General features: G+C 47.0%; 1 protein-coding gene across 1 annotated transcript in view; it reads left to right on the forward strand.

The window, feature by feature from the left end:
- LOC148442634 (sodium/potassium-transporting ATPase subunit gamma-like) overlaps window positions 1-20,129 on the forward strand; it is a 48,761-nt gene that overhangs the window by 24,263 nt on the left and 4,369 nt on the right. Inside the window, exons 2-4 of the mRNA XM_088463694.1 lie at window positions 15,945-15,980; window positions 16,630-16,704; window positions 19,327-19,360. Coding sequence (XP_088319820.1) covers window positions 15,945-15,980; window positions 16,630-16,704; window positions 19,327-19,360 — 145 coding nt within the window. The remainder of the gene's footprint in view (window positions 1-15,944; window positions 15,981-16,629; window positions 16,705-19,326; window positions 19,361-20,129) is intronic.

Below are 20,129 nucleotides of genomic sequence, written 5' to 3' on the forward strand. Positions count from 1 at the left end.
GGAGGGATGTAACATGCAGGGAGAACCAGTAACTGTGCAGCGCTGCAGGGAGGGATGTAAAATGCAGGGAGAGCCAGTAAATGTGCAGTGCTGCAGGGAGGGATGTAACATGCAGAGCGAGCCAGTAACTGTGCAGCGCTGCAGGGAGGGATGTAACATGCAGGGAGAGCCAGTAACTGTGCAGCACTGCAGGGAGGGATGTAACATGCAGGGAGAGCCAGTAACTGTACAGCGCTGCAGGGTGGGATGAAACATGCAGGGAGAGCCAGTATCCGTGCTGCGCTGCAGGGAGGGATGTAACATGCAGGGAGAGCCAGTAACTGTGCAGCACTGCAGGGTGGGATGTAACATGCAGGGAGAGCCAGTAACCATGCAGCGCTGCAGGGAGGAATGCAACATGCAGGGAGAGCCAGTAACCGTGTAGCGCTGCAGGGAGGGAAGTAACATGCAGGGAGAGCCAGTAACTGTGCAGCGCTGCAGGGTGGGATGTAACATGCAGGGAGAGCCAGTAACTGTGCAGTGCTGCAGAGAGGGATGTAACATGCAGAGAGAGCCAGTAACCGTGCAGCGCTGCAGGGAGGGATGTAACATGCAGGGAGAGCCAGTAACTGTGCTGCGCTGCAGGGAGGGGAGTAACATGCAGAGAGAGCCAGTAACCATGCAGCGCTGCAGGGAGGGATGTAACATGCAGGGAGAGCCAGTAACTGTGCAGCGCTGCAGGGTGGGATGTAACATACAGAGAGAGCCAGTAACTGTGCAGCGCTGCAGGGAGGGATGTAACATGCAGGGAGAGCCAGTAACTGTGCAGCGCTGCAGGGAGGGATGTAACATGCAGGGAGAACCAGTAACTGTGCAGCGCTGCAGGGAGGGATGTAAAATGCAGGGAGAGCCAGTAAATGTGCAGCGCTGCTGGGAGGGATGTAACATGCAGGGAGAGCCAGTAACTGTTCAGCGCTGCAGGGTGGGATGTAACATGCAGGGAGAGCCAGTAACTGTGCAGCGCTGCAGGGAGGGATGTAACATGCACGGAGAGCCAGTAACCGTGCAGCTCTGCAGGGTGGGATGTAACATGCAGGGAGAACCAGTAACTGTGCAGTGCTGCAGGGAGGGATGTAACATACAGGGAGAGCCAGTAACTGTGCAGCGCTGCACGGAGGGATGTAACATGCAGGGAGAGCCAGTAACCGTGCAGCGCTGCAGGGTGGGATGTAACATGCAGGGAGAGCCAGTAACTGTGCAGTGCTGCAGAGAGGGATGTAACATGCAGAGAGAGCCAGTAACCGTGCAGCACTGCAGGGAGGGATGTAACATGCAGGGTGAGCCAGTAACTGTGCAGTGCTGCAGAGAGGGATGTAACATGCAGGGAGAGCCAGTAACCGTGCAGCACTGCAGGGAGGGATGTAACATGCAGGGAGAGCCAGTAACTGTGCAGCGCTGCAGGGAGGGGAGTAACATGCAGGGAGAGCCAGTAACCGTGCAGCGCTGCAGGGAGGGATGTAACATGCAGGGAGAGCCAGTAACTGTGCAGCGCTGCAGGTTGGGATGTAACATGCAGAGAGAGCCAGTAACTGCAGCACTGCAGGGAGGGATGTAACATGCAGGGAGAGCCAGTAACTGTGCAGCGCTGCAGGGAGGGATGTAACATGCAGGGAGAGCCAGTAACTGTTCAGCGCTGCAGGGTGGGATGTAACATGCAGGGAGAGCCAGTAACTGTGCAGCGCTGCAGGGAGGGATGTAACATGCAGAGAGAGCCAGTAACCGTGCAGTGCTGCAGGGAGGGATGTAACATGCAGGGAGAGCCAGTTACTGTGCAGCTCTGCAGGGAGGGATGTAACATGCAGGGAGAGCCAGTAACCGTGCAGCGCTGCAGGGAGGGATGTAACATGCAGGGAGAGCCAGTAACTGTGCAGCGCTGCAGGGTGGGATGTAACATGCAGGGAGAGCCAGTAACTGTGCAGCGCTGCAGGGAGGGATGTAACATGCAGGGAGAACCAGTAACTGTGCAGCGCTGCAGGGAGGGATGTAAAATGCAGGGAGAGCCAGTAAATGTGCAGCGCTGCTGGGAGGGATGTAACATGCAGGGAGAGCCAGTAACTGTTCAGCGCTGCAGGGTGGGAGGTAACATGCAGGGAGAGCCAGTAACTGTGCAGCGCTGCAGGGAGGGATGTAACATGCACGGAGAGCCAGTAACCGTGCAGCTCTGCAGGGTGGGATGTAACATGCAGGGAGAACCAGTAACTGTGCAGTGCTGCAGGGAGGGATGTAACATACAGGGAGAGCCAGTAACTGTGCAGCGCTGCACGGAGGGATGTAACATGCAGGGAGAGCCAGTAACCGTGCAGCGCTGCAGGGTGGGATGTAACATGCAGGGAGAGCCAGTAACTGTGCAGTGCTGCAGAGAGGGATGTAACATGCAGAGAGAGCCAGTAACCGTGCAGCACTGCAGGGAGGGATGTAACATGCAGGGTGAGCCAGTAACTGTGCAGTGCTGCAGAGAGGGATGTAACATGCAGGGAGAGCCAGTAACCGTGCAGCACTGCAGGGAGGGATGTAACATGCAGGGAGAGCCAGTAACTGTGCAGCGCTGCAGGGAGGGGAGTAACATGCAGGGAGAGCCAGTAACCGTGCAGCGCTGCAGGGAGGGATGTAACATGCAGGGAGAGCCAGTAACTGTGCAGCGCTGCAGGTTGGGATGTAACATGCAGAGAGAGCCAGTAACTGCAGCACTGCAGGGAGGGATGTAACATGCAGGGAGAGCCAGTAACTGTGCAGCGCTGCAGGGAGGGATGTAACATGCAGGGAGAGCCAGTAACTGTTCAGCGCTGCAGGGTGGGATGTAACATGCAGGGAGAGCCAGTAACTGTGCAGCGCTGCAGGGAGGGATGTAACATGCAGGGAGAGCCAGTAACCGTGCAGTGCTGCAGGGAGGGATGTAACATGCAGGGAGAGCCAGTTACTGTGCAGCTCTGCAGGGAGGGATGTAACATGCAGGGAGAGCCAGTAACCGTGCAGCGCTGCAGGGAGGGATGTAACATGCAGGGAGAGCCAGTAACTGTGCAGCGCTGCAGGGTGGGATGTAACATGCAGGGAGAGCCAGTAACTGTGCAGCGCTGCAGAGAGGGATGTAACATGCAGGGAGAGCCAGTAACTGTGCAGTGCTGCAGGGAGGGATGTAACATGCAGGGAGAGCCAGTAACTGTGCAGCACTGCAGGGTGGGATGTAACATGCAGGGAGAGCCAGTAACCGTTCAGGGCTGCAGGGTGGGATGTAACATGCAGGGAGAGCCAGTAACTGTGCAGCACTGCAGGGTGGGATGTAACATGCAGGGAGAGCCAGTAACTGTGCAGCGCTGCAGGGAGGGATGTAACATGCAGGGAGAGCCTGTAACCGTGCAGCGCTGCAGGGAGGGATGTAACATGCAGGGAGAGCCAGTAACCGTGCAGCGCTGCAGGGAGGGATGTAACATGCAGGGAGAGCCAGTAACCATGCAGCGCTGCAGGGAGGGATGTAACATGCAGGGAGAGCCAGTAACTGTGCAGTGCTGCAGGGAGGGAAGTAACATGCAGAGCGAGCCAGTAACCGTGCAGCGCTGCAGGGAGGGATGTAACATGCATGGAGAGCCAGTAACCATGCAGCGCTGCAGGGAGGGATGTAACATGCAGGGAGAGCCAGTAACCGTGCAGCGCTGCAAGGAGGGATGTAACATGCAGGGAGAGCCAGTAACTGTGCAGTGCTGCAGGGTGGGATGTAACATGCAGGGAGAGCCAGTAACCGTGCAGCGCTGCAGGGTGGGATGTAACATGCAGGGAGAGCCAGTAACCGTGCAGCGCTGCAGGGAGGGAAGTAACATGCAGGGAGAGCCAGTAACTGTGCAGTGCTGCAGGGAGGGATGTAACATGCAGGGAGAGCCAGTAACTGTGCAGCGCTGCAGGGTGGGATGTAACATACAGGGAGAGCCAGTAATTGTGCAGTGCTGCAGGGTGGGATGTAACATGCAGGGAGAGCAGCCACAGCACTTTGAATACATTTGCATAATTGGGTGTGTCTTTGATGCTTTCAATGAATCAGATGTGGCCTTTTGCCGTCATAATCATCATTTCTGGAAACTTGTACCCACAAGTCCTCTCAGCCTGCCCCCATGGCGTAGGGAGTCATATGCAAAAAAGACGCGCACACGCGCTAAAATAATAATGAGCAAGTTGTGGCCAAAAGAGATCGCACAACTCTGAATGAAGTCCCATCTGAGTAACCCTAAGGTCACGTAGAATGGCCGCAAGAGCTGAGAAACGGGTGCAGAGTGTCAAGTTTATTTGTTTGCTATGTAACCACCGTCCAAATTCTTCTCCATACACAATGTTGGCGGATGAGTCTGTCCTCAATATATGGATTTAATAAAACAATTACGGCAGTGTTAGAAAATGCCAAACTCAAAAAGTAGTCAAATATTCACTTATCTCTTTGATGTTTGGACTTTCTTTGCACTCAGGGAAAAGAGGGACAGTCACGTAGGACTGATTCTGAGTCGGACGCAGTTAGTGTCTGCGTCTTAACCGGTCATACTTCTGCGACATTATGCAAATGCCACTACAAGCACTTCCCTGTTGTACAGCCGAGCGTCTTAATGTGCAAGGACAGCGGCGCCCACTTTGAGCGTCTTTAGATGCAAACATCGGTCACACCATCGAAACTTGCACCAGCAATTCTCCGTCAGATAATGGCCTCCAGCGATTCCAAAACACGCCCATAAGACGGACCATCTCTGCGCATCCACTCAAACACCTCCCTGTGACTGCGCAGAAACGCCCAATACATTTCTGAGAGCGCGAGTCTCAATCGCTACTGCGACTGTGCACACGGGCTCTGGATGCATGTGTGGGGCAACTGAGACCTCAACGCAGAAGAAATAAAATCGCTCAACTGCGCCCAGCTCAGAATAAGGCCGATAGTGTATTACATTTATCTTTTATTCTTTATAAACATGTGTTATACACGGTGGGGCTGATTCAGACCCGCTCGCAAACGCTATGCGCTCGCAAGCGGGTCGATGTTTTCCCCCTGCGCATGTGTCGCCTCCAGCGTGCGCATGCGTGAGACCTGGCCAGCGATGGGCGCTCTGTCGCTACGGCTCTCGCACCAAAACGGGGCGGCTGTCGATTGTGATTGACAGCTCGCCCGTTTTAGAGGCGGGCAGAGGGGGTGGCTACACAAGCAGAGGCGTTCCGGAAGTAACGCCTGCCATTTGTGGGAGGCACCACTGACATCACCAGTGATGTCAGTGGTGAGCTTCCGGCTCTATTTAGAGCCTGAAGCTCACTGGGGCTTGTGGGAACGAGATCCTACCACAAGTGTCTCGTCGCAAGCCCCGATGGTCGGGACCATCGCGACCATCACCTGGCCGCTCGCAAAAGCTGTGGGTTGTCACCCACAGCTATGCGAGCAGTCAGGAGGCCGAAACAAACAAACAAAAAAAAAAAGAGCGTCCTGCTCTGAATCAGAGCCTGTACTGTGTACATTGGTTACAATTATATCATGGTGATCGGGATGGTGTAAGCCGGCACCCAGGAGGGGGCATTCGTGTTCCCGCTTGTAAGTGTGATCATGGGGATTCATTGATGAACGTAATTTGTACATGAGCTGCTCATGGTTATACCTGAAGTATGTGAGCACAGGCCGGCTCTGAATGAAGGTGTGATACATTAAATAGCTTCCGTTACTGGGCGCGATATATATACTACGTAGCAATAATTCTACTACTAGTAATGTCCACTAGGAGCCTCTTACAGTCAGACCACAGGGGCTGGGGCACAGCTGAGCGCAATTTGTTCCTAACTGCTCCTGCATTCTCTGCGCTGACTAATCTCCGATGTTTAATGAATTGCGCATGTGCGATACTACATATGGACAGCACTGATCCCGTGACGTTGGTCGCAGTGCCCCAAAAGCAGCAGCATGATTGACATGCGACGCATTCCGGGGCTTTGATGCGGTGGGTAATACCATCTTCATATGGTGATCACCTATAAAAGCTTCTGGCAGGGGCATATCTATAATGGGTGCAGGGTGTGTGGTGCACATGGGCCCCTGGGGGCCCACCCTGCCCACACTGTACCCATTTATTCAATATTTACCTCTCCGGAGTACTGCGTTGGCGGCAGCAGCGCTGGACAAATTGCCTGGAAAATGGGCGCTTTGGACATTTTCCCGGCATTTTGCGGATATGCAGTAGGGGAATCATAGGTAAAATGGCTGCAGCACCGTTTCCCCGGCGTTCTGCTCAGTAACCTCTGAGTGTGCTGCCGGCTGCCAGGTAGAGAGGAGGGGGCCCCGGACGGAGAAAGCACATGGGCCCCCTCCTCTCCTAATATGCCCCTGGCCTATGGACTTCCCTTTGCAGAGTGATGTGAGAGGGATCCAATCAGGTCCCTCTCAGTACCGCCGCGGTGCATGCGCAGAATGACACCATGGGGACTTCATAGACATGGAAGTCCCTCACTTGCATGAGAGCTGTCCTTTGCGTATTTGTTCATGCATACCAGCGTAATTAAAAGCAGCATATATGCAAATTGTGACGCGCCATGCATCCCGCCCCTATTGTGAGAAGTGGAGGATCTGTGGCCAGTGCCGTGGGGGTGTGGCCAGTGCTGGGTGGGTGTGACCAGTGCCGTGGGGGTGTGGCCAGTGCTGTGTGGGTGTGACCAGTGCTGTGTGGGTGTGACCAGTGCTGTGTGAGTGTGGCTAGTACTGTGTGGGTGTGACCAGTGGCAGGTGGGTGTGACCAGTACTGTGTGGGTGTGACCAGTGCTGTGTGGGTGTGACCAGTGCTGTGTGGGTGTGAACAGTGCTGTGTGGGTGTGACCAGTGATGTGTGGGTGTGACCAGTGCCGTGTGGGTGTGACCAGTGCCGTGTGGGTGTGTACAACACCTACACCATCAGTCACAGTTTGTCTCTAATTATTTAAAAGTAGAAAAATTACAGCATTTTGTGAGGGAAATAAAACAGCCAGGACAGGTTGTTTGTTGTGATCGGGGTCTATACAGATATATTTGAGCCCATTTCCATTCTCCTGCCAATGGTGCCGTTAGCTTGATAAGTTGCCTAATCAGAGTCGTATTATTGGCATGTGAGTTCCGTGTACAGCGGTCCCTCCAGCTCCGCGAAGCGCCCTCCCCGCCTGTATTTTCTGCTGCCAGCTATCTTTTAGTTGATATTTACGGGAAAATGGCGCATGCACATAAGAGAGAGACTCTTTGCGATCTACTTCACCGGCAACATCTTTCCAAATATTTCACAGGAAAAAATGTCTGCCAGCGGTAATTGCCAACACTATGCTGGCAATTCCATGATGTATTTTCTTTGTTGGACCTGTCTTTGAATTCCGTCGGCAAAGAAAAATGCACCCACCTCCCCCTTATTATGTTCCACTATACTCCTGAAATTTGAGCAGTCAAGTTTTGTTCTTACTAATATCAGTGACTTCAGTGCAACAGGGTAGACACACCAGGAGGGGTAACAGGGTAGACACACCAGGAGGGGTAACAGGGTAGACACACCAGGAGGGGTAACAGGGTAGACACACCAGGAGGGGTAAAACAAATGATTCATGATATAGGTAGACTAGATGAATGGTTAAGAATGTGGCAGCAACAGTTTAATGCCAAAAATGCAAGATCATGCACTTGGGTCTCAAAAATCCAAAGGCTAAATATAGTATTAATGGCTCTATACTGGAAAGTACTGAAGAGGAAAGGGATCTAGGAGTCACTATTTCAGGTGACTTAAAGGCAAGCAAACATTGTAACAAAGCAATGAGGAAGGTAAGTCAGATGCTTGGTGCATAGGGAGAGGAATCAGTAGCAGAAAGAAAGAAGTGATAATACCACTGTATAGGTCATTGGTACGTCCTCATCTATAATACTGTGTTCAGTTCTGGAGGCCATATCTCCGGAAGGATATTAATACATTAGAGACTGTACAAAGAAGGGCGACTAAAATGGTGCAAGGTCTACACCACAAAACGTACCAGGAAAGACTAAAAGATCTTATATGTATAGTTTGGAGCAGAGATGGGAAAGGGGGGACATGATAGAAATGTTCAAATATATAAAGGGTTATAACAAGGTAAAGGAAGGAGACATTCTTCATAGAAAGAGAAGTATTAGAACAAGAGGACATGATCTGACACTGGGGGGTGGTAGGTTCAGGGGAAATTCGAGGAAAAATTACTTCACAGAAAGGGTAGTGGAGAAGTGGAATAGCCCCCATTAGAGGTGGTAGAGGCTAAAGCTGGCCACACACTAGACCAACTTTCATCCAACCAGCCAACTAGTTGATTGGCTGGAATGAAAATCTGGTAACGTATGGGAGTAACTGATGATCAGCAATTTGCTCCTAAATGCCAGAAAACAGAGGAAAATGACGTCAGACAAGTTTGTTAAATGTTTGATCTAAACAATTTCTTCAAACAACAATTTTTAGTCCATTTTCTGGCATTTGGGAGCAAATTGCTGATTGTCATTTGCTTTCATACCTTACCAGATTTTCATTCCAACCAATCACCTAGTTGGTTGGATGTAAGTTGGTCTAGTGTGTGGCAGCTTTAGACAGTAGAGCAATTTAAACACGAATGGAATAGACATAAGTATATCTTTCAGAAGCAGTAAGGATCAATAAGGGTTGAGGTAACAATATGTTTAAAAATGGGGCAGACTAGATGGGCCAAGCGGTTCTTATCTGCTGTCACATTCTATGTTTCGATGACTTTGCAGTACATTGAATTACGTTCCTCACTGACCATATTCAGCTCCATGCTGCTCCCAGTGGTGAGAGTGCAGAACAGCAATAAAAAGTTTGGCAGGAGAACTGACCTGAAAGACGGCTGATCTGGGCCATAAAAGTATAGAGCTAAAACACATCCAGCCATTAGAAACTCTGCACAATGCTAAAATTAGAGCCAGCAATTTGCAAATAAAATCAATTCTATACTTTTAGTCAGGCGCTTGGGAATAAAAGCTCTTAAGAACCAAAATCACTCACTCCGGCTTCCGATAATATCCACTAACTTTCCTTTCATCTCGCCTGATATAGTTTATACATCTCAACAGTATGTGACATTGGGCATAATTCAACAGCCTTCTGGAAGTATTAAGAACCATTTAACAAAGTAGTCACAGGAACGCCCCAGGACATCTACAGATCTTAGCTGCCAACAAAACACAATTATGAATATTACACAAAATGAAGGATGTTTGTAATTAGTGGCAATTTTGTATAATTTACGATAACTTGTAATATGCCTTCAGCGTATGTAGCCAAAGCGCAGCCACCTGATATAGCACATAGGCAGTTTCTGTACTTCTGTCTATATTATCCCAGACAAACCATTCAGCCAAACCGCACATTGGGCCTGATTCAGAGCCGGACGCTATTTGCGGACGGTCGTTCAGGAAAAGGGTGGCTATTCAAATGAACCGTTCGCTCTTTGCGGTCTGTTGATGCCTCCATGTCTGAACGAGCGAACAAAACTTGCGGTCGTTTTTTGGATAACTACGCCCCCTGGCCGCTCGCATCCTACGTCATGTCCGCTATTTATTTGATTAATCGAGTACAATGACCAGCGTATGAACTGCTCGCTATTCTTGTGGTTGGTTTTTCCTACCACAATCTTGCGAGCAGTTCTGACTATAAAAAAACCAAGTGTCGTGGTCAATGACGCTGCTGTATTAATTTTGCAAACCCATAAAACGCCCGTTTTGACCTTTAAGCACGCCTGCGTTCTGAAGTCCACTCCCCGTTTTCAAACACCTTCCCCTGTTACCACCCACATACGCCTCCTCCTGTCACTCAAAATAGCAGGCATTCGCTATTTAGCGAACAAACGATTTTCGGCAGCACTGACTCGTTCGCGCATGCATATTAAAATCGGTACGCATGCGCAGTTGGGCAAACATCGCTCAGAACGAACGAGCGGCCGCTTACGAGCGGCTCTGAATCAGGCCCATTATTACTTTAGCTTTATCACTATTCTGGGAGGCCAGAACAATTTCCAGAAACATCAGTTTGAACCTATTTGGAATGCTGGATAGTTGCACGCTGTTAGTATCGCTGTTAGTATCGCTGTTAGTATCGCTGTTAGTAGTTAGTATAGTTGTTAGTATCGCTGTTAGTACTGCTGTTAGTATCGCTGTTAGTATCGCTGTTAGTATCGCTGTTAGTAGTTAGTATAGTTGTTAGTATCGCTGTTAGTTCTGCTGTTAGTATCGCTGTTAGTATCGCTGTTAGTATTGCTGTTAGCATTGCTGTTAGTACTGCTGTTAGTATCGCTGTTAGTGTCGCTGTTGGCATCACTGTTAGTATCGCTGTTAGTATCGCTGTTAGTAGTTAGTATCGCTATTAGTATCGCTGTTAGTATCGCTGTTAGTATTGCTGTTAGCATTGCTGTTAGTATCGCTGTTAGTATCGCTGTTAATATCGCTGTTAGCATTGCTGTTAGCATTGCTGTTAGTATCGCTGTTAGCATCGCTGTTAGTATCGCTGTTAGTATCGCTGTTAGTATCGTTGTTAATATCGCTGTTAGCATCGCTGTTAGTATCGCTGTTAGTGTCGCTGTTAGCATCGCTGTTAGTATAGCTGTTAGCATCGCTGTTAGTATAGCTGTTAGTATCACTGTTAGTATCGCTGTTAGCATCGCTGTTAGTATCACTGTTAGTATCGCTGTTAGTATCACTGTTGGTGTCGCTGTTAGCATCGCAGTATAGCTGTTAGCCTCGCTGTTAGTATCGCTGTTAGCATCGCTGTTAGCATCGCTGTTAGTATCACTGTTAGTGTCGCTGTTAGCATCGCAGTATAGCTGTTAGCATCGCTGTTAGTATAGCTGTTAGTATAGCTGTTAGTATAGCTGTTAGTATCGCTGTTAGTATCGCTGTTAGCATCGCAGTATAGCTGTTAGCATCGCTGTTAGCATCGCTGTTAGTATCGCTGTTAGTATCGTTGTTAGCATCGCTGTTAGTATCGCTGTTAGTATCGCTGTTAGTATCGCTGTTAGCATCGCTGTTAGCATCACTGTTAACATCGCTGTTAGTATCGCTGTTAGTATCGCTGTTAGTATAGCTGTTAGTATCACTGTTAGCATCACTGTTAACATCGCTGTTAGTATCGCTGTTAGTATCACTGTTAGTATCGCTGTTAGTATCACTGTTAGTATCGCTGTTAGTATCGCAGTTAGTTTCGCTGTTACATCGCTATTAGTATCACTGTTAGCATCGCTGTCAGTATCACTGTTAATATGGCTGTTAGTATCGCTGTTAGTATCACTGCTAGTATCGCTGTTAGTATCGCTGTTAGTATCACTGATAGTGTCGCTGTTAGCATCGCAGTATAGCTGTTAGCATAGCTGTTAGTAGTTAGTATCGCTGTTAGCATTGCTGTTAGTATCACTGTTAGTATCGCTGTTAGTATCGCTGTTAGTATCGCTGTTAGCATTGCTGTTAGCATTGCTGTTAGTATCGCTGTTAGTATCACTGTTAGTATTGCTGTTAATTTCGCTGTTAACATTGCTGTTAGTATCACTGTTAGTATCACTGTTAACATCGCTGTTAGTATCGCTGTTAGTATTGCTGTTAGCATCGCTGTTAGCATCACTGTTAGCATCGCTGTTAGTATCGCTGTTAGTATCGCTGTTAGTATCACTGTTAGTATCGCTGTTGGCATCACTGTTAGTATCGCTGTTAGTATCGCTGTTAGTATCGCTGTTAGCATCGCTGTTAGCATCTCTGTTAGTATCGCTGTTAGTATCGCTGTTAGCATCGCTGTTAGCATCGCTGTTAGTATAGCTGTTAGTATCGCTGTTAGTATCGCTGTTAGTATCGCTCTTAGCATCGCTGTTAGAATCACTGTTAGTATCGCAGTTAGAATCACTGTTAGCATCGCTGTTAGCATCGCTGTTAGTATCGCTGTTACATCGCTATTAGTATCACTTTTAGCATCGCTGTTAGTATAGCTGTTAGTATAGCTGTTAGTATCGCTGTTAACATCGCTGTTAGTATCACTGTTAGCATCACTGTTAGTATCGCTGTTAGTATCACTGTTAGCATCACTGTTAGTATTACTGTTAGTATCGCTGTTAGTTGTTAGTATCGCTGTTAGTATCGCTGTTAGTATCGCTGTTAGTAGTTAGTATCGCTGTTAGTATTGCTGTTAGTAGTTAGTATCACTGTTAGTATTGCTGTTAGTAGTTAGTATCACTGTTAGCATTGCTGTTAGTATCGCTGTTAGTATTGCTGTTAGTATCGCTGTTAGCATCGCTGTTAGAATCACTGTTAGAATCGCTGTTAGCATCGCTATCAGTATCACTGTTAGTATCACTGTTAGTATCGCTGTTAGTATCGCTGTTAGTAGTTAGTATCACTGTTAATATCGGTGTTAGTATCACTTTTAGTATCGCTGTTAGTAGTTAGTATCGCTGTTAGTATCGCTGTTAGCATCGCTGTTAGTATCGCTGTTAGCATCACTGTTAGTATCGCTGTTAGCATCGCTGTTAGCATCGCAGTTAGTATCGCTGTTAGCATCACTGTTAGTATCGCTGTTAGTATCGCTATTAGCATCGCTGTTAGTATCGCTGTTAGTATCGCTGTTACATCGCTATTAGTATCACTGTTACCATCGCTGTTAGTATAGCTGTTAGTATAGCTGTTAGTATCGCTGTTAGTATCACTGTTAACATCGCTGTTAGTATCACTGTTAGTATCGCTGTTAGTATCTCTGTTTGCATCACTGTTAGTATCACTGTTAGTATCGCTGTTAGTTGTTAGTATCGCTGTTAGTATCGCTGTTAGTATTGCTGTTAGTAGTTAGTTTCGCTGTTAGTATTGCTGTTAGAAGTTAGTATCACTGTTAGTATCGCTGTTAGTAGTTTGTATCACTGTTAGTATCACTGTTAGCATTGCTGTTAGCATCGCTGTTAGTATCGCTGTTAGTATCGCTGTTAGAATCACTGTTAGAATCGCTGTTAGTATCACTGTTAGTATTGCTGTTAGTATCGCTGTTAGTATCGTTGTTAGTGTCGCTGTTAGTATCGCTGTTAGTATCGCTGTTAGTATCGCTGTTAGCATCGCTGTTAGTATCACTGTTAGTATCGCTGTTAGTATCACTGTTAGTATCGCTGTTAGTATCACTGTTAGTATCGCTGTTAGTGTCGCTGTTAGTATCACTGTTAGTATCGCTGTTAGCATCGCAGTATAGCTGTTAGCATCGCTGTTAATATCACTGTTAGTATCGCTGTTAGTATCACTGTTAGTATCGCTTTCAGTATCACTGTTAGTATCACTGTTAGTATCGCTGTTAGTATCGTTGTTAGCATCGCTGTTAGCATCTCTGTTAGTATAGCTGTTAGTATCGCTGTTGGCATCACTGTTAGTATCGCTGTCAGTATCGCTGTTAGCATTGCTGTTAACATCGCTGTTAGTATCGCTGTTAGTATCGCTGTTAGCATCGCTGTTAGAATCACTGTTAGTATTGCTGTTAGTATTGCTGTTAGTATCACTTTTAGTATCGCTGTTAGTATCGCTGTTAGCATAGCTGTTAGTATCGCTGTTAGCATCGCTGTTAGTATCGCTGTTAGTATCGCTGTTAGCATCGCTGTTAGCATCACTGTTAGCATCACTGTTAGTATCGCTGTTAGCATCGCTGTTAGTATCACTGTTAGTATAGCTGTTAGTATCGCTGTTAGTATCACTGTTAGTATCGCTGTTAGTATCACTGTTAGTATCGCTGTTATTATCACTGTTAGTATCGCTGTTACATCGCTGTTAGCATCGCTGTTAGTATCGCTGTTAGTATCGCTGTTAGCATCGCTGTTAGCATCACTGTTAGCATCACTGTTAGTATCGCTGTTAGCATCGCTGTTAGTATCACTGTTAGTATAGCTGTTAGTATCGCTGTTACATCGCTGTTAGTATCGCTGTTAGTATCGCTGTTAGCATCGCTTTTAGTATCGCTGTTACATCACTATTAGTATCACTGTTAGTATCACTGTTAGTAGTTAGTATCACTGTTAACATCGCTGTTAGTATCGCTGTTAGCATCGCTGTTAGCATCGCTGTTAACATCGCTATTAGTATCACTGTTAGTATTGCTGTTAGCATCGCAGTATAGCTGTTAGCATCGCTGTTAGCATCACTGTTAGTATTGCTGTTAGTATAGCTGTTAGCATCACTGTTAGTATCACTGTTAGTATCGCTGTTAGCATCGCAGTATAGCTGTTAGCATCGCTGTTAGCATCGCTGTTAGTATCGCTGTTAGTATAGCTGTTAGTATAGCTGTTAGTATAGCTGTTAGCATCGCTGTTAGTATAGCTGTTAGCATCGCAGTATACCTGTTAGTATCGCTGTTAGCATCGCTGTTAACATTCCTGTTAGTATCGCTGTTAGCATTGTTGTTAGTGTCGCTGTTACCATTACTGTTAGCATCGCTGTTAGTATCGCTGTTAGTATCGCTGTTAGTATTGCTATTAGTATCACTGTTAGTATCGCTGTTAGCATTGCAGTATTGCTGTTAGTATCGCTCTTTTCATCATGGTTATTAACCATGGTTTCGTCACTACAAGAAAATGGGGGCGACACACCCCGCACTGTTCCCTCCCCCAAATGGCAGATTTGAAGAACTGCAAGAGATCTCGCAGTAGAAGACCGGTGCATGCACCGATCTTCTAGCATCAGAGTAGTACGCAAACCATTGGTGGTTGCAGTTGATGGCAGATGATTGGTGGAGGCGGATGATGGCAGATGATTGGTGGAGGCTGATGATGGCAGATGATTGGTGGAGGCGGATGATGGCAGATGATTGGTGGCGGCAGATGATGGCAGTTGATTGGTGGAGGCGGATGATGGCAGATGATTGGTGGAGGCGCATGATAGCAGATGATTGGTGGTTGCAGATGATGGCAGATGATTGGTGGAGGCGGATGATGGCAGATGATTGGTGGTTGCAGTTGATGGCAGATGATTGGTGGTGGCAGATAATGGGAGATGATTGGTGGTTGCAGATGATTGGTGGTTGCAGATGATGGCAGATGATTGGTGGTTGCAGATGATGGCAGATGATTGGTGGTTGCAGATGATGGCAGATAATTGGTGGATGCAGATGATGGCAGATGATTGGTGGTTGCAGATGATGGCAGATGATTGGTGGTTGCAGATTATGGCAGATTATTGGTGGTTGCAGATGATGGCAGATGATTGGTGGTTGCATATGATGGCAGATTATTGGTGGTTGCAGATGATGGCAGATGATTGGTGGTTGCACATGATGGCAGATGATTGGTGGTTGCAGATTATGGCAGATTATTGGTGGTTGCAGATGATGGCAGATGATTGGTGGTTGCATATGATGGCAGATTATTGGTGGTTGCAGATGATGGCAGATGATTGGTGGTTGCACATGATGGCAGATGATTGGTGGTTGCATATGATGGCAGATGATTGGTGGTTGCAGATGATGGCAGATGATTGGTGGTTGCAGATGATGGCAGATGATTGGTGGTTGCAGATGATGGCAGATGATTGGTGGTTGCAGATGATGGCAGATGATTGGTTTTTGCAGACGATTTGAGTTAACTGTCAATATATTTTTACTCCCGTGAACAGGTCTCTGAGGTGACCCATACCCCTGCAATTTCTACATCTAAGATCTAATAAGGTCAATGTAAAACTAATTGACTTAACATTGCAGTTCTTATTGACCTAAATCGTCAGCCAATCACGTGCCCGGGCTCACAGTTCGGCTATTATAAATGTATTATTCTCCTACTGTTACCTATTATCATCCCAGGTTATTGCTGCATCTCATTATACAAGTTGTAAAATGAGTTCAAATGGATAACTCCATATTCACAGTATGTTTTTACTCTTTTATGTAACTAATCAGCCTTTTAATTCACTTTCATTCCAGTTAATATCTATGGAAATGGAGACCCCTTTGTCTACGGTAAGTGAATGAGTTCTGTTTTCCTTTGCGGGTTATCCAAATATTGGGCGCTCTTCTAAAAATGTCATTTATTTTGTGATGTGAATGGCGGACGCGATCAAACCCATTTTACATTATTAAACACATGGAAAAAATGGAGTAATAGGCAGAAAATCAGGAGAAACTCATATTTCAAATCAAATGAGGACAAACACACAAAGTAATTTGTACCTGGACAGATTGTGTATCATTTTCTGTAACAGTTTGTTACAAGTTGTTACAAGTTGTGTATTGTGCAAGTATCTAACAACTGACAATAGTACTGTGTCTAGGCCATTTATATGGTCCAAACACTAGCAAGAGGTAGTACAGAATTAGGGAAATGGACCCATTAAAGCACATTAGGGACTGAGGGGGCAGTGGGAAAATTGTAGACCCTGGGATTGTATAATTGGGGGGAGACGGTTCTGTAACCCATGTCACCAGAAACTATAGAGGGCATAGATACGTTTTGTCTATGTGGATGCTGTAAACATTCACTGTAATTGTAATGTACCATTTAAAGTTATAATGCCAACATAGTATGCAGTATTATGACGACATGGATGTTATGTTGACAGTGAAATAGCCGACATTCACATTGCATAAAATAGTTTCTGTTTTGCTTTAGATTATGACACGGTGAGGATGACCGGACTTATCCTGGCAATTATCATGTTTGTATTGGGGATCGTCATCGCTATCAGTAAGTATCAATATTTTATATTCTCAAATCATTGTTGGAGAACTCCATTATCTGCTTTATATTGGTACCAAGGTAATGCCCTGACTAATCTTCAGAGCTGTGGAATTAGGGCAAATGGGGGAGCGCAAATGGAGGAGGAATGGTCACATGTCATGTGGGTGTGGTCACACATCATGGGGCGTGACCACTCATCACTTACATACATCTAATGGAAAACACCTTCCAAACTCCTGGCCCAAGCTGGAGAGAGCCTCCAATGGACCACCTACACTGGGACAGCTGGGAGGTATAGCTCTAGGCTCCATCCTGTGGGACTTCCATGGGCAATTATGTAGGAATGACGGCACCTGAGAGAGAGAGAGCAAAAATCAGTATGTGACCGGACTATGAAGCGGGACTGGGGCATATGACCAATCTCAGGCAAAGCCTTACTGATAAAGCCCTTAGTCACTCCTCCCCTACCTACAGGGCAGGCGCGTGCTACCATTAGGCAGCTTTAGAAGGCTGCCTAGGGGCGCCAGCCACTGGAGGGCGCTGCTGAGTTCACAAAAAAAGAAGGATGTCTCTTTCAGTCCCGAATGGGTCAACTGATGACCAAGGATGATGCAGGTGTGTTTGTGTGTGTGTGTGTGTGTGGGGAGGGGGGGGGGGTTTCATGGGTGCTTACTTATAATGGGGTAAAGATGTGTGGCATAATTATATATTGGGGCATGGATGTGTGGCTTAATGTATTGGGGGTACAGCTGTATGGCATATAAAAAAATTGTGGTCACATGTGTGGCAAATGTATTAGGGGGATTGTGTAGCATAATTCACGGCTATGTGGCATACAATACATTTTGTGCTCAACTTTGTGGCATATGTATTGGGGCATTGTATAGTATAATTGTGAATTGGGGATACAGATGTGTGGCATATAATGAATTTGTGGCACAGATGTGTGGCATATTATGAATTAGGCCAGTGTTATGAGGCACAGTATGATTTTGGGGTTCTGCTGTGTGGAATATTAGTTGGGGCATTTCTATATAGTGTATTATGAGTTTGGGACACTGCTGTGTAGCATATTATAAATTGGCATCACTAAAGTGTGGCATAGTATTGGAGGGAGCAGGGGCGATGGATGAAATGTTGCCTAGGGTGCCCAGACACCTTGCACCAGTGTTGCCCACCTACATATCCAACCTCATCTCTGTGCACACTCCCTCCCACTTCCTCTGCCCCACTGCTGACTGTTCCAGCCACTTCCTCCTATGCCCACCTCCCTGCCATAGCTGCAGCGCTCCCCTCCAATCTAACGCTGTCCCTCGCCAAGTCTGACTGCCCTCCCCTTCCATAGCCTTAAATGTCCCCTGAAGTTACACCTTTTCTCTAAAGCCTACCAGCCCCCCTCTTATCTCCTCTCTCACTCCCCACCTACCCATTGTGTCTCCTACCCAGTTCACCCTCCAACTGTTTATACCCCTCTTGGGAAATAAGCTCTTGGGCAGGGCTCTTTTCCCTCTTGTTCTTCCCCTATGCTATCATTACCAGCAGAGCTCCTTGTCTTCTGTCTCCTTCTCCCCCTCTGATACCCGCCTGCTCGCCCATACACTGAGACGTGTTTTGCCTCCTCCTGCTGACCCCTGCTGCAGCAGTTGCCCTACCCTTCCCCTGTACTTGCCACTCCCTGTCTGTGGTTTTACTGTAGTATTTGGGGCATATGCAATTGGGGACGAGAATAGCAAAAATCCCGCCCCTGTGAGGCTTTTCCTGCAGGTGCGAGATACTTGCTATACAATTAGGTGCGCGTTTATTCCTATTTTGCGTGCCGGGAGGTTTTTTTCATTTTGCGCACCTCCAGAGCACGACCAATTTGACCTAAAATCCACAATTTCTGAAAAAATGTCGGAAATGTTCTGGGACCCCGGCGGCTCCCCTCCTAATGACTAATTAAGCAATTGGACGTTTTCAATTAGCTTAATTAGTTAGTAATACTCACCTTCCGGAGCGCTGTCTACTGCATCCAGTGTCGGGACCCGGTCTCCTGCAGCAGCGGTGAGCATATCAGTGTGTGTGAGAGTGTGTTTGTGCATGAGTGTGTGTGTGACCCCCCGGTGTGTGCCCCCCCTCCGAGTGTGAGTATGCCCCCCCCGTATTGGGCGCTGGGAGAACTACATCTCCCAGCGGCCCTTTTGCCTCCCTGGAGCCTCCCAGCAGCCCCCTCCCCAGTGAGAAGATGGGGAGAAGACCACCGGAGACCCCGAGTAGGTAAGTGTAATATTTTTTTACACGGCGTTGGGGTTTTCACTTCTGAAAACCCCGAAGCCACTTTTTCAAAAATTGGATACAGAGAGTATCGGGAGCACACATACGCATGGTAATCCAAAATTGGGGTGTGAGGGGTGCAAGGTTTTTTCCTCGCTAAAACTTGCGCCCAATTGAATATGCCAATTTGTATTTATACTTTGCCCCAATAAAAAAATATATATTTAGAAATAAGAAGAAGAATATAAAAGCTGATTTTCTTCAAATATTGACTTTAACACCTCTGACGTTTCCACTAATAACATCGTTATACTGTATATACAATATATCATTGGTTTTAATACACAATCATTTTCTGTGTGTGTTTCCCCACAGGTAACAAATTCAAATGCAAACAGAAGAATGCAAAGTAAGATCCCGGTCTCTGCGCTGTCCTCATTCACTCCCTCGCCTTCCGTCCAGCACACTGTATAGCAAGTCTGCAAGTGAGAAGCCTCTGGCTATCACCCAAATACACCACCCGCTGGGCAGGATGAATGCGGCATAACAGGCCCTGCGTGATATCCGCTCGCAATCATACACAGCCATTATGGCTTTTGTGAGCGTATAATTGTTACCAGTCTTCCCCCCAGTGAGTGGTCCTCTCCACATGGGCTCTGGGCATTTAGCGGCCCCTGCACTAGCTGAGGGGTGTCTTTATAATGAATGCTCCATTCCTTTCATTCCAACAAATGCACCCTGGGGGGGAGATGCTCCACTAGAAATGCTATTTATATAGGCAAGCGACAATCTTTTCAGGATTAGTGTCTCCCCTGAGCTAAATGCTATTAATTATTATTCTTTCTTTAAATGATGGAAACGCTTTGTGCTGGGAGCTTTCATCTCCCCGAGACCAGCACAGTATATTCTGAGTGTAACACAGCTAATTATGACTGGTGCTTTACAAATGAATGATATGCATGGTTATATATAGGGCACACGGATTTCAGACACTAAAGATATACTATTCATAGTAACAAACATTAGACCAGAGGATCCCAAACTCGGTCCTCAGGCAGTCCAGGTTTTAAGGATAATCTATGCTTGACCACAGGTGACTTATTACCTCCAGACAATATATTTTAACCACATGTGCTCATCCATGGATATCTCTAAAACCTGAACTGCTGAGGTGCCTT

Source organism: Taudactylus pleione, unplaced genomic scaffold (assembly GCF_031769625.1).
Source record: "Taudactylus pleione unplaced genomic scaffold, aTauple2 ptg001428l, whole genome shotgun sequence".
In the NCBI taxonomy this organism is placed as follows: Eukaryota; Metazoa; Chordata; class Amphibia; order Anura; family Myobatrachidae; genus Taudactylus; species Taudactylus pleione.